We start from the raw sequence: 13,308 nt of genomic DNA, 5'->3' as shown, positions 1-13,308 counted from the left end.
CTTCCACAGCAGCTGAAATCTTTAGCTGAAGTGCCAATGATTCTTGTGTGCAAGATGGTAGTTTCTAAAGAAATGGCTCCTTATAGAGAGGCTGTATCTTCATGAGGCATGTGTATGTGTGTGTGTATAATATTAAATATATGTCATTAAATATTTTTAATATATTCATGCATTCTATATTAAGTGCATATGAATATGTTTTATATATAAAGATATATATCTTGTTTAATAATTGTAATTTATTCCTGAAACCATATTAAAGAAAAATAACTCAAAATTTTTAAATTGAACTATGGTTGATTTACAATGTTGTGTTAGTTTCAGGTGTACAGCAAAGTGTTTCAGACCTTTTCAGATTCTTTTCCATTATAGGTTATTATAAGATATTGAATATAGCTCCCTGTGTTAATCCTTGTGGTTTATCTGTTTTATACATAGCAGTGTGTATCTGTTAATCCCATACTCCTAATTTGTCCTCCCTCTCTCTTTCCCTTTTGGTAACCATAATTTTGTTTTCTATGTCTGTGAGTCTGTTTCAGTTTTGTAAATAAGTTCATTTGTATTATTTTTTAGGTTCCACATATAACGGATATCATATGATATTTGTCTTTCTCTGTGTGACTTACTTCACTTTTAGTATGATTATCTCTAGGTCCATCCATGTTGCTGATCATTTGAAAGTTTAAATGGGAAAAATTACATGCATTCTATCCCAACCCAGGATAACTAAACAATTTTCACAGGTAGAAAAATAAATCCACTGAACAACAAAACACATTTATATAAATAATAAACAACAATTTGAAAGTAAATTAATAGTACACAAAATGAAGTGTGGTCAGGTATTGTGGACTACACTTTTTTCCTCTCCCTACACTACGTTTTTCAAAAATCAGCCCTCTGGGTGCAGACAGCTGTCTTGCAGTCAGACTGTCTTCTTACCATGAGGCTATAGCCCAGAAGAGGCCCCTCTGGCCAAAAAAGGCTGACCTCCCAAGAGCCTGGGGTCTGGGAACTGAGCCGGTGGCCAGGGTCTGAGATGCTGCGGGTGGCTGTTCCCCAAGCTGACCATCGGGTCCCGTCCGCACTCAGGCACTTATATAAGCGTGTTCGCTGGGATGGCCTCTGACCGAAGCTGTTGTGTCAATGGTGTGGAGAATGTGTCTTTGCTGGAAATGTCAAAATCTCACTTCTCATGTGTATTTGGTGTGTTTCGTAGCCACTCTATGAAAAAGTGACGGCTTAAAGTGGTCCAAGTTTCCAGGCCTCCTTACAGCTGACGGACCTAAACTGAAAGGCAGTCGGGGAGACAGCCTGTAATCTCAGGCCCCCTGCCCTGGCGACCGGGGACCCGCGTGGCCTCCACGGGACTCAGGGCCTCCTCCATGTCCACCACTCAGGCGGCCACACACAGGGGACCCTGGACGGCGAGGACCCAAGTGGGGCGAGCTCAGCCAGGGTCAGACGTGGAGGCGAGGCCCAGACGTCTTGGCAGGAATTCTGCGGCTTCCCCAAAGCTGAGGTCCCTGTCTGCTCAGCCCGGAGTCTCTGTCATCTCTGGACCCCTGCCCTCTGCCAAGTCACTCCCCTGGGAGCAGGGGCCCGGGCTTGGCCGGGCCCAGACAGCCCCGCTGTTCCCTCCTCTTGCCCCGGGATTCCGGGGCGTGGTCTGTGGGGTCCAGATGGGGATCCTTTAGTCCTTAGCAGAGCCGTGCAGGCATCCGTGATTGCATGACCGGGGCTACGGAGCTGTCGGGTGGCAGCTCCTACGTGTCCCCTAAGCCCACGCACCACTCCGCTCCCGTGGCCAAAACGCCACTTTGTGAAGCTCAGACTGAGTGAGCAAAACCTGCCTGAGACGTTTAGACCCACAGCGACCCCTGGGCAGTGCGAGAGGCTGGCAGCCGCGGGTGGCGGAGGGCTGTGCGTCCACTCCGGGCCCTCAGCTGCTGCGGACTCCTCACTCCCTGGCTGCGGTGCCACGGGAGGGCGAGCTGGCCTCTGGAGCCCTCGGAGCCCTGCACCTCGGGCTGGACCCCCGTTCAGAGTCACCCGCAGCTCCCCTAGATGAGGGCTCAGGAAGCGCGGCCTGAAGGAGCACAGCTGGGGCAGGGCCGGGCTCTTCGTCTCTTCTTTCAGGGAAAATGACCATGCACAGTTCCACCTTGTGTGCTAGAAGCTCACACAAAAGGAAAAGACTCTCCACAGAGCTGCCCCGCACGTGGGCCACCTAGCCCCCCGTCAGGCCGCAAAGACACTAAGAATTAGTTCTGGGACTACCAGGCCGCTGACAGGGAGTCTGTCAGAAACTTGTATTTTCAATAAACTTCCCCCAAAAGCTGAATGTGGGAAACTGTATCTCGTTTTAATGTCTTGACTTCTCAGCATCGTTACTAAACACATGATATACCTGCTGGTTCACCAGTGAAGCGCACGTGAGGGTCTCCCAGTGGTTACGTTACCCACAGTCAACCCTCATCCTTCTCCTCATCTCCTCGTTTCTAAACTTCTCAAAGGTTCTTGGGTCACTTCTGCAGGTCTAGTCTCTTCCTCCATCTCCATGTCCCCAAATCCACCTGTTCTCAGCCCCAATCAAGGCCGGGGCCTTCGGCTCCATCCCGTCCCCTCGGGAGGCCTTCCCTACATCTTGTCGCTTCCCTGGCCAACTCCTCCCAGCCTATTTCAGCCAGACACGCTGTCTTCCCCTCCGTCTCCCCGCTCCCCCTGAATCTCTCGCTCTCACGTTTCCCCTACAATTGACGCCACTGTAATGCTCAGAAGTCCCAAGAGCAGGGGGGCAGCCAGAGACACCCCAGGCCGCCCTGTGGCTCTCCTCCCACCCCTGAGCAGCTGGTTTGCTGCCCACGTGACGTCATGATCTGACACTTGTCCCACCAAGTCTTCTGCTGCTTCTCGCTCCGGCTGGGAACGAGACTGGGTCATGGAAGCAGCGCTTGTATTGATGGGGGGCCCCTCGTGTTGCCCCCTTTTTCTGAGTCATCTCAGTGGTGCTGGCACTCACTGCACTGCTCTGTCCCCTGTCGCACAGCAAGAAGCAGCAGAGGATGGCTTTCCTAAGGTCATGTCATAGCGCGTGACCCGGGCGGCTCCACAAACCATGACGAGACCTGCCTTAAACAGCTTCTTTCCGTGAAGACCCCAAACGGCATCTCAGCCTGAGACGCGCACGAGGAAGGACTGTCACAGAGGAGGCTGTGTCCCTGGCCCAGGAGACAAGGGATCAGCCGGGGTCCCTCTCCGTCCCCCCGGCAGGAGCCCTGCTAGCTCTTTAAAAAAGGGAGAGAGATTCATTTATAGAAAACCTTTTTACAATTTATTTCCTGTTATGAATCTTTAAAGTATAAAAATGAGGCTCTAGCTAAATGCAGGGTTTCAGTGGTGAAATTTTGACCATGTGAACAAATAAATAAATATTTACAGTCTGTCAAAACAAAAGAAGTTTTATCCATCTGTACGAGAAGTTTGTTTTTAAAAAAAAGACATAAATAATTTACAAAAAAATATGGTACATTCTAAATATTCACATCGTCATCAACCCACGCCACCGTATTGTTCGGCCAAACACCACCGACACAGAAAACCTACACACTCTTCACAATTGTTACATTTAATGAAGTCTCCCAACACTTCCTTGTCTTGGGAATACAGTTCCACCAAAAAAAGTAAAAAGTGCAGCAAAATGAAAAGAAAAATCAACCTCAAAGGAAGCAACAAATGTAACTTTATCAGACGGCACGAGCAAATGAAGACAAAGTCATGGACCCTCTCCCTACTTGACAGAGGAGTGAAATCGCTATTAACAGGAAGAGGAGAACAGTTTGTCCGCATCAGATCAACAAGACAAAGTCTTCTTCCTAAACCCCTATGTGGAGTGAGATTAACTAATATTTCCTGCAGAAAGGTCATGCAACTTAAAGCAAAAAATAAATCAAACCTGTGTATATGACAATATGACTGATTAAGGGGTATGTCTGCCGAGACAACACTGGTTTATCCTCAGCATTCCAAGTCTTTAAAATCCTATGTACAGCAGATAGATAGCACTAAAAAATATTGAATTAAAGTCACCGGCAACAGTATATATTAAGGTTCCATTATAAACTCTTCATTATTATTTATTTATTCTATCACATTTTGCAGCATGTTTTATGATGACAACATAATATTATAAAGTCTTGTATTTTGAAGATATTTTGCGGTAACTGTATCTTTATATTATTATATGCTAGTTATATGTTTACTTTTAGATATTATACTTACATAAGTGTTACTTGTCATATTTAAAATAAGTTATTGGTGAACGGAACTGCATTCTATATTCACTTAATAAATATTAGCACAACATTTATAACTGGAACCTTAATGGAATGTGTTACCAAGTTAGGTAAAAGCAATCCGTCCATGGTTTCAAAGCCTAGAATCGGGATTAGATGCCAAAATGCATTTGCTGATTTGTTTGTCTGCTGACTCTTCCCCAGCAGCTGGGAAAGGAGCTCCAGCGAGGATTCTAGGGATCAGACTGCGGAATCAAGTGACAACTGGCCACGAGTTCTCTCAGGTCCACAATGGCTGGAGGGGCCAACCACGGTGACAGCACTTCGCTCAGTTAAGCCCTCACATAGACGAGGCTTTGCCAGGCCCACGACTGGACCCACATTAGAGCCATTTTGCCAGGATATTCCTTCTTTGATGAGACAGCACCAGTGAGGGCTTCCATTGTAGGACAAGAGAGTGGGGGAGGGGTATTCATTTATTTCCATAATTATTTTTGATGTTCCAATTAGTTACTTGAGATCCCACATATGTGACTGGTATCTCCTGACCTCTTTCTGATAATGGCATTACTTCAGACTTGAGTTGACCCTTCTTTATAATTGACCTAACAGGATTTGGGTGCTCTCGCACCAAACTTAAAGCACTGGAAGTAGTGTAGCAATATTAAGCATAAATGCTTAATTTATGATAATTGCTTATACACAATATTCCCTTCAACTCCATATACACATAAATAAAATAAGTACTTACATTTCATATGTAAACGTCATTCTTTTTAAGCACACAAGAGAAAACAATGTAATATCATGCTCGATTTTCACTCCACATAAAGTCTCATGGATCATCAAACTGTTTTTCCTGTAGTGGGTTGGATGTTCATTTTTTGTTTCCATTAATATTCATCCTCTGAAGGCACATGGGCTTGGGTTGATGACAGGAGGTGAAGAACCACTCGAGGTTGGGGTCAAGGACAGGAGGTCTGCTAGAGAGAAGCTGGGAGAACTGGGATGGACTGAGGTGTCTGGGTAACAGCGTCTACAGTACTTTGCTGGAAATACAGCAAATCTTGTTCAGACATCTGCAAAACACAGTAAACAGAATTTGGGAGATTGGACCATGCATTTTATTTTGCTTTATTTTGTTTAACTATAACCTAAATATCACTATTTCTATTTTTTAAAAAAAGGTTTCCACAATATGGATGGATGTGTGAATGGTTGAATGAATGGATGGATGGTGGATGGATGGATGGATGGATAAATGGAAGGATGGATGGATGGATGGGTGGGTGCATGGATGGAATGAAGGATAGGGAAAAGAACACTTCACCAGAATCAAGAAGACAAATCAACACTCTTGTTGTGTGATTTTTGAGAAGCATCTCTGAGCCTTACTTACCTTATCTGTAGAATAGGGATATTTTCATATCTACATGAAGACACAGGCTTAGACCACATAGAAGCCAAGTTCCCTTCCAGATCTATAATATTTTGATTCAAATATGCTCCTAGAGTGATAACTAAAGAGAACCTTTCCCCCCATCCTTCCTTCCTTCCTTTTTTCCTTCTTTCCTTCCTTCCTTCCTTCCTTCTTTCCTTCCTTCCTTTCTTTCTTTCTTTTTTTCTAGCAAAGATAGCAATCTAAAATGTCATTAAGGGCCCAGAAGGTGTAGAAAATATAAAAAGCTATGGGATAGAGTAGAGTGGGACAAGTAGAGCCTGTGAATAACTTAAAAGTGTTTGTCCTACCAAAGACATTCACACTGAATTTAAAACAAACAAACTGACAGACAAAACCAACTCAAGCTGACCAAAACAAAACATCTGCCTGACAGGCCACCAGCTTATTTCCCTGATGTGTAGCTTTTGTAAAAGGAAAAGTAAAATATGTGTTCCTTCCCCATCCTCTGTGCCACTCACGGCCCCAATGAATAATGTTCTCACACCCACCTCTGCATTCATATTTCAGGTCCGAGAAGTAGACCATTTCTTGAGAGAAGACAAACAGACCCAGCCGCCCACCAGCGTAGGTTTGGTCATAGATGGGTCCTGAGTCCGCCATGACCTGTTTTCCTTCATGCACTAAGACTCTGAAAACAGGAAAAAAGGAGAAAGAAAGAGAATGTCAGCTCTTTGAAGCACATTCACCAGAGGGCAGGAGGTCAGTCTTCTCCTCACAAGGCTGGCCAAGAGTAACACAGCACCACCCCAGAGCCCTCCTTCTTCCCCATGACTCACTGACAATCACCCACCCAAGCATCCAAGTCGTCTCCACCTTCAGGAGTCATGGAACAGTTTAGTGGAGTCAGGAGGCCCCTCCCTCTGTCTCACCCTAACTCTAAGCCTCCCCCGTGTCAGCAAGCTCCTGGCCTTCACACTGCACTAAAACCACGAGCTCACCTGCTTCCTCCCCACAAACTGTGAGCTGTGTGATAGCAAGGACCAGGTTCCACCCTACACGTACAGATGCACTAAAGCTTCCCTGGTAGGAGAGGAGTGAATAAACAGGGACACTCCACAGAAACATCACACCCTTGGCACCAGCCTGCACCTCCCCTTCTAAGACGTGCTTGCTGTCACCGAGGACACGCACACACTCCTGGTGAAGAATCAGACTGCCTCATGCTCGTAGTGACTAAGCTTAACTTTGCAAAAAATTTAAATTTAAATCATCCGTATTTCATTTTATAAAATTAGAAATTGTCCCAGCTTAAAAAATAAAAAAAGTTGATTACAAATGCTGTCCTGCCAAGAGAACAAAATTCTGTTGGACTGATTTGTCCAAGTTTTGTTCAAGATGTGTTTTAAATTCAGCCATTCACAATATCAGAAATAAATAGGAACCTGTGCACCAAAGAAATCACATGCTAATTCACAAAGATGCAGTTATTTTAACTGCACTTTCCCTCCCATGCCCATAATGTTCATTAGGAGGAGAGATGCTTATCACCTTCTGGGTTATTTTAACAAGTTTGATTTTTCTTCTCTTCCACAGTTTTGTTTTTGCTTTTTGCTTTTTTAAAAAACGTGAAGAAGATGCTGGACAGAAAAGAGAAGGCACTTAAAGTGGAAGAATCCAGGGGACAGTGTACAAATTAGAACCCACTTTGGCTTGTTTCTCTGTTAGTGTTCTAACTTGCCATCCAGTGGAAAGATGTTCTTGGAATGTGAAAATTACTTGGTAGAAATACAGCTGCTACTGAGCTACCCTCTCACCTACCTTATGTAACCTGTCTTAGGTCTGTGGGTCAGATGCCACCTGTAGGCAGTGTAGTCCTTCCAGCCAATATTTTTGGGGTCATGCCATAACGTGCGAACCTGAGGAAAAACATCACTTGTGAGTATAATTGGCACCCTGAGTCTTAACCACAGTTTTACGGCACAAAGGGGGGAGACGAAAACATTACTCTGCTAAGTAATCCCTATGGCTCCTGCTGCCACATCTACCTCCGATATATTTCATATTATAAATCTCTAGCATGAGCAAAATCCACTGATAGGCAACAATGGAGTTCAGCGCAAAGAGCACAGGCATTTGGGCCGAGTCACAGATTCTCTGCTTCCTCAACGTGGAACCTTGGGCGAAACACTTAAACGTTTGAAACCCTGTTCTCCCTATTTCTGTAAGGGAGTACACCTACGTTTCATGTGCAAGAGGATTACCAATTGTGTTTATAAAATCACCAGGCCTGGCCTCTTTAATAAGCGAGGTACCCAATAAAAGATTATTAAAAGCACCGTGACTTGAGGTAAAATGAACAAAAACCGAGGTGGGGGTACTTTTGCAATGGGCAGGTACTGCTCTCCTGAAAGCCCACAGCAGCTGCCGGCCTCGGTCAGAAGAGACCGTCCTCCTCACCTGTCCCTCTGTGTTCCCCGTGTGCCACAGGGCGTTCCTCAGGTGCTCGCCTGTCCCCGTGGTGGAGTTCACCACCTTGAGGGACACCCCTGAGTAGCCGTACGCCCGGGTGGGCTGGTCTTCCCAGTAGGTCTGAGTGACCTGCTTCCACATCACCACGTAGAAGCGGCTGCTGGACTGGTAGCCAAAGACGAAGCCCGCGTAGTCGTCGTCGCGGTCGGTGTTGACGTAGAATGTGCCGCTGAAGTCCACCGACCCAAACTCATCGAAGCCTGGGGGCCAGAGGGAACATCTGGTCACAAAACCAAGTCAGAAACAGCCCTTTAGGGAATTCCTGGATGAGCCCTGGGACCACTGGATGCAGGTGGAAAGAGGCTCTCCTCTCCCATCTAACTCAGGGTCTGTTCCTGTGGGATTAACAACACTTGTGGAATTTCATCTCTTTAGATCCCACTTACAGAGTTATGGCAGAGCTTCACCACCCTAGGTAACAATTTACAGACCAAGTCCATAAAACGAAATGGCTTGCTGAATATTAAATCGCAGAGAATCTGTAGAGGCAAATAAGTGCTTCCCCAGGTTCTCCCATTAAAAATATTTAGGCAGATGGTTTTACAAACCAAGGGAGGATGGGGGCTACCAGAAAGACCCACTGCTCCTGTCCACTCGGTTTTAAAGGGCCGCCCATGTGCTCCGTGGGCACCTTGCAGGCAGGAACCGCAAGGGGCGGTGCGTATTCTAAGGCTCACCAACAGCGATGCCAGGGTCGGAGTTGGCCGTCTGCACCAGCTCTTTGCCTTGATGGCGAATGACCCAGTTGGGATCGATCTGAGTGGTGCCCTTGGGGTCCAGGTGGACCATCTGGAAGTTCCGGAAGTCCGTCTCACTGATGGCGTGGTTCTCAGGACACACGTCGTCGATATCGGGGATGTTGTCGTTGTCAAAGTCGTCTCTGCAAGCATCACCACGCCCATCACCTGCCACCAAGGACAAGCAGAGAAACACGCAAAGTAAGGGTCTGCTGTCCGCCTCTCTGTGTCTGAGAAAACTTAGCACGTGATTCTCTGAAAATTCAAGGCTAGGCGCTTGGCAGCATTTCCTGGACCAGCGCCTGTAATCTCTGACATTTCACCCCAGCGCTGCGAGGAGTCTGGATGCTCTTTTCAAAACGTTGCTGTGATAAGCCCTGCAGCAAAGCACGCCATAATCCAGTTCCTGTAGAGTCATTTCTCACTTCCTTCTGAACGTGAAACTGGGGGTACAAAACCTGAACGCTGCCAAGTGAAATCAAGCTGAATTTCCAGCTTTTTTTCTCTGATAGTCTTCAGAACCTCTACTATTACCTAAATCACCCCTGCCTGTAATCTGTTTGGCACTGAAAGCAGAACACTTTAATGAAAAATGATTTCCCTAGGGAGATGTGGACTTCTGTTTTTTGGAAGCATCTTGTCAAATTTTCTAATGAGGTGGGGATGTGGCCATGGGGCCGTGGACCAGCCTGGCACACAGAGAGATGCCTGCTGAGACCTTCACGGCCGTGCAGTTCATGGTAATAGTGTCGATCCAGATGACCACTTACCCCTGCAATTAGGCCATTGCAGTGCCTATTGCTTTAGAAGGAGAAAAAGACACCAAGTTCAACCGAATTTCCATCACAGCCTTCAAACTATCCTTCAGTTCTGTTCAGCAACACACATCCACGCACTGGGTGACAGGTACACACTCACGCAAAAAGGAGCTTCCAAAACCCCTAAGACATCCCTGAGCACGCCAGCCTTGCCTCCATCCCAGCCTCCCTCCTGGTACAAGGCTGCTCGGTAGCCAGCAAGCGCCCCCAAGCCCCGCTGTGGGGACTGAAGCCATCTGTCCTCCTGTCAAGAATGAGTTCTGTGCTGCTCTCGGGATGGGGGGGTGGTCCTTGGAGCTGCCCTTCAGTCAGTGAGTCTCCACGTGCCTCTGGGTCGTGTGGGCTCAAATACCCCACACCCTGTCTCATCCACAGTGGATGTGTATCCTCCAGGCAGCACCCGGGTCAGCCGGGATCGCACCCACAGGCTCCAGCAGACGCCAGAGGACAACCAAGCCACCACTGAGCCCAGCTGCGCACCTGCCGCGCTACCTGAGACTCTGACCCGTCCTGTGCCCCTACTCCCTCCAGATCCTGTTCTCATGGACCACTTACTCACGTCAGCAGTCGGGCTACATACTTCTTTTTCCCGGCCTTTCGCGCTCCTGCCACCTCTCTGCCTCTGCGGGGCGGCTGTCACGGGACCTACCGTCTGAGTCCTCCTGGTCGGGGTTGGCCACCAGCCGGCAGTTGTCCCTGTCATCGGGGACCCCGTCGTTGTCATCGTCCGAGTCGCAGGCGTCCCCCTTGCCGTCGTGGTCGTGGTCAGCCTGGTTGGCGTTGGAGATGTAGGGGCAGTTGTCCTGGTTGTTTTGGTGGCCGTCCTCGTCGATGTCTTCGTTGTTGTCACACTGGTCTCCCACGAGGTCATTGTCCACGTCGGTCTGGGAGACAGAGTTCGGGGAGAGCAGCATTGGGCATCCATCCCGTGAAACAGATGCCAGGTTGAAAGTCGCCGAGGACGCGTGGCCTGTACCCCCTCACTCCCAATGTGAGCCGTGACCGCAGAGAGGAAACGGCCTCCAGAACCGGGACTGAAGTCCAGGGATCTCTCCATCCTAACCCACCTCCCTACGGGGATTCACTTTCTTTAAGGAAGACTGGAAAGAATTAGCTGCAACAGAATCAAGTCCTTTCTGACAACATCTGCTGCAACACGTTCTAGGAACTACATCAGTATGTTATGTTCTCACCGTGTCTTCCAAAGGCAAATCTGGAAAAGCAGCCAATTCCTATGTTTGCATCAGGGAAATGCGGAGATAATTAGATGAAGACTCTCTCCTTTCAGACAGTGGGACAAAGGCCCCCACTCATCTGGCCAGTGGCCACGGAGATACAAGTCATGCTCAGACCTGAGTTCAATGTTTTCAATTACAGTGATTGAAAAGCCTGTGTTGTCGCATCCTGGCAGATGGATGGAAAGCTGCAAAGCCATGCATGTTCTGTGACTGAGAAGCTCCTCCACCCCCGCTGCTCTTAGCCACACCTCGTCAATCACCAGTCAATTACCTGGTCTGGGTTGTGCACCAGGGGGCAGTTGTCGCAGTGATCGCCCACGCCGTCCCCGTCGGTGTCCCTCTGGTCAGTGTTGTAGACGTAGGGACAGTTGTCTCGCTCATTGAAGACATCTGTAGAATTCAGGGGAAAAACGGAAGTATACGGAGTTGAGAAAAGGCACGTTGCTCTTCCTATGGCAGTAAGCAACTTACAGCCAAACTTTTGTTTAATAAAAAATGATCTAAGAAATCATAAAATGTAAAGATTATTAGATTCATGGCAGATTTCCCATTAAACTTAAAATTCCCTCAGTTTGAAGCAGAACCAACTCTCGGAGGTCTCTGGAGGACAATACACACGGGGGGCTGACGAGTGAGTCATCACAGTGTAAACACGCTGACTATCTGCCCTAACATCCATTCAGGAAATTCGCCTCGCTGATCAGCTTCCGGGGCTCCACTGCCTCATCTGTTCCCTGCGTTAGCAGGAAAATAACAATGGCAGAGACTGACAGGGGGTTTAGCTATAGTGCCTTATACCCAGAAATCTGAAAATAGATAATGAATTTCATCAACTTTGGGGTTATGAAAACTGAGTTAACAGTAATCAGGCTCGAGGGGCAAAGCAAAACCTCACAAATCAGTGAGTCAGCAGGAAAGCTTGAGCCAGGCTAGGCAGCTGTCTTATCCTGGCAGATGGGGAGGTCCTGGCAGGTGGGGGGAGCCAGGGGGCGAGGCAGTGAGAATGGACCCCTGAGATATGCAGGGGGTCAGACCTCACAGACGGAGGATTGGAGGAGATGCCCGGCTGCTGGAAAGCCCTAGAGAGCAGCACGGCCGGACGCTATCTTGGTGCTGGTGGAAGCTGGTCAGTGTGATGCCAGGTTACACCAAGAAAATAGCCAGGAGACAAACGCAGGTGGGGGTGGGTGGGTGGAGTCAGAGGGAGTGGGTGTGAGTCTGTCCGAGCTGCTTCCTGAGTGTCAGACACCCAGGGCGAGGCCGTGCCGTGAGCTGTAGAGCTCGTGCCCGTGGCACTGGCATCTAGGGTTAAATAACCTGGTGGTGTCGCAGGTTTCTGAAGTCCGGGGATACCTGGAACCCCTCACGGAGGCTTTGCAATGAATGATTCAGTGAATGGCTAGAAATACAGCGTGGAGGGAAATGGGAGGGAACACAGGAGAGACAAAGCTGTCCTCAGGCCTTTCTCAGAAGCATGGCTGGGTCAGGACAGGGAACTGGGTTCCGGGGGCTGTGAACGGAGGTGGACCTGAGAGAAGACACCAGGACTGGGCACAAGGGCACAGGGCAAGAGCTCAGGGTCAGGAAAGGAAGGTGACAAACGCGTAGTTTTCCAAAGGGGGTCCTGAGGCCAGCGACCCCTTCCAGGAACCCAGGGGGACAAGGGGCCGAACGAGGCTGGGCCCCTGCGAGCCAAGCGTCATGAATCACGTTGTCTCATGTTAGTGCACGGGTGAAGCTGGGCTTATGCGGTAACACAGAGTAAAGCATGGAGTCTGGGAGCACCGCCGACCGCGAGCCCTGAAGCGCGTCGGGAGGACACGGGACTGACCGTCCCCATCGATGTCCACGGAGCAGGCATCGCCCTCCCCATTGCTGTCCGTGTCGATCTGCGCTAGGTTGTGCACATAGGGGCAGTTGTCACAGCGGTCCCCGACCTCGTCTTTGTCGTAGTCAAACTGACGTGGGTTGAAGACAAGCTGGCAGTTGTCCTAGAGAGAAAGCGAGGGAAGAATTTAAGAAATAGGGTAGGGATGTTTGCTGAATTGCTTCTAAAATGGTTTAGCACTTACAGGCTATGTGTTCAAAGTAGATCAAGAGAATCAAGGTAGCGATAAAGTGTCGGCAAAGGTAGCCCTTGCTGACACTTTCTTGATATCAAATCATTTTATAATTATTTATGCATCTGTCCCTATGAAAAATTTTGATATTTTCTATAGGGAAGGTGATCTAGGACATATTTCATGGTGAGGATAGAAACATAAATGTCAAGGGAATGAACGAATGAAT

General features: G+C 48.1%; 1 protein-coding gene across 2 annotated transcripts in view; it reads right to left on the bottom strand.

Annotated features, from left to right (window-relative positions):
* Nucleotides 1–3,440: 3,440 nt before the first annotated feature.
* Nucleotides 3,441–13,308, bottom strand: part of THBS2 (thrombospondin 2) — a 28,712-nt gene continuing 18,844 nt past the window's right edge. For both annotated transcript variants that reach the window (XM_057527890.1, XM_057527891.1), the window contains exons 15-22: nucleotides 12,851–13,010; nucleotides 11,291–11,409; nucleotides 10,431–10,665; nucleotides 8,904–9,131; nucleotides 8,155–8,426; nucleotides 7,516–7,613; nucleotides 6,246–6,385; nucleotides 3,441–5,374 (exon numbers count right to left, since the gene is read on the bottom strand). In XM_057527890.1, coding sequence (XP_057383873.1) covers nucleotides 5,367–5,374; nucleotides 6,246–6,385; nucleotides 7,516–7,613; nucleotides 8,155–8,426; nucleotides 8,904–9,131; nucleotides 10,431–10,665; nucleotides 11,291–11,409; nucleotides 12,851–13,010 — 1,260 coding nt within the window. In that variant the 3' untranslated portion in view covers nucleotides 3,441–5,366. The remainder of the gene's footprint in view (nucleotides 5,375–6,245; nucleotides 6,386–7,515; nucleotides 7,614–8,154; nucleotides 8,427–8,903; nucleotides 9,132–10,430; nucleotides 10,666–11,290; nucleotides 11,410–12,850; nucleotides 13,011–13,308) is intronic.

Source organism: Balaenoptera acutorostrata, chromosome 14 (genome assembly GCF_949987535.1).
Source record: "Balaenoptera acutorostrata chromosome 14, mBalAcu1.1, whole genome shotgun sequence".
NCBI classification, from domain to species: domain Eukaryota; kingdom Metazoa; phylum Chordata; class Mammalia; order Artiodactyla; family Balaenopteridae; genus Balaenoptera; species Balaenoptera acutorostrata.
Note: the sequence above shows the minus strand (reverse complement) of the source record. Positions and strands in the feature narration are given on the sequence as shown.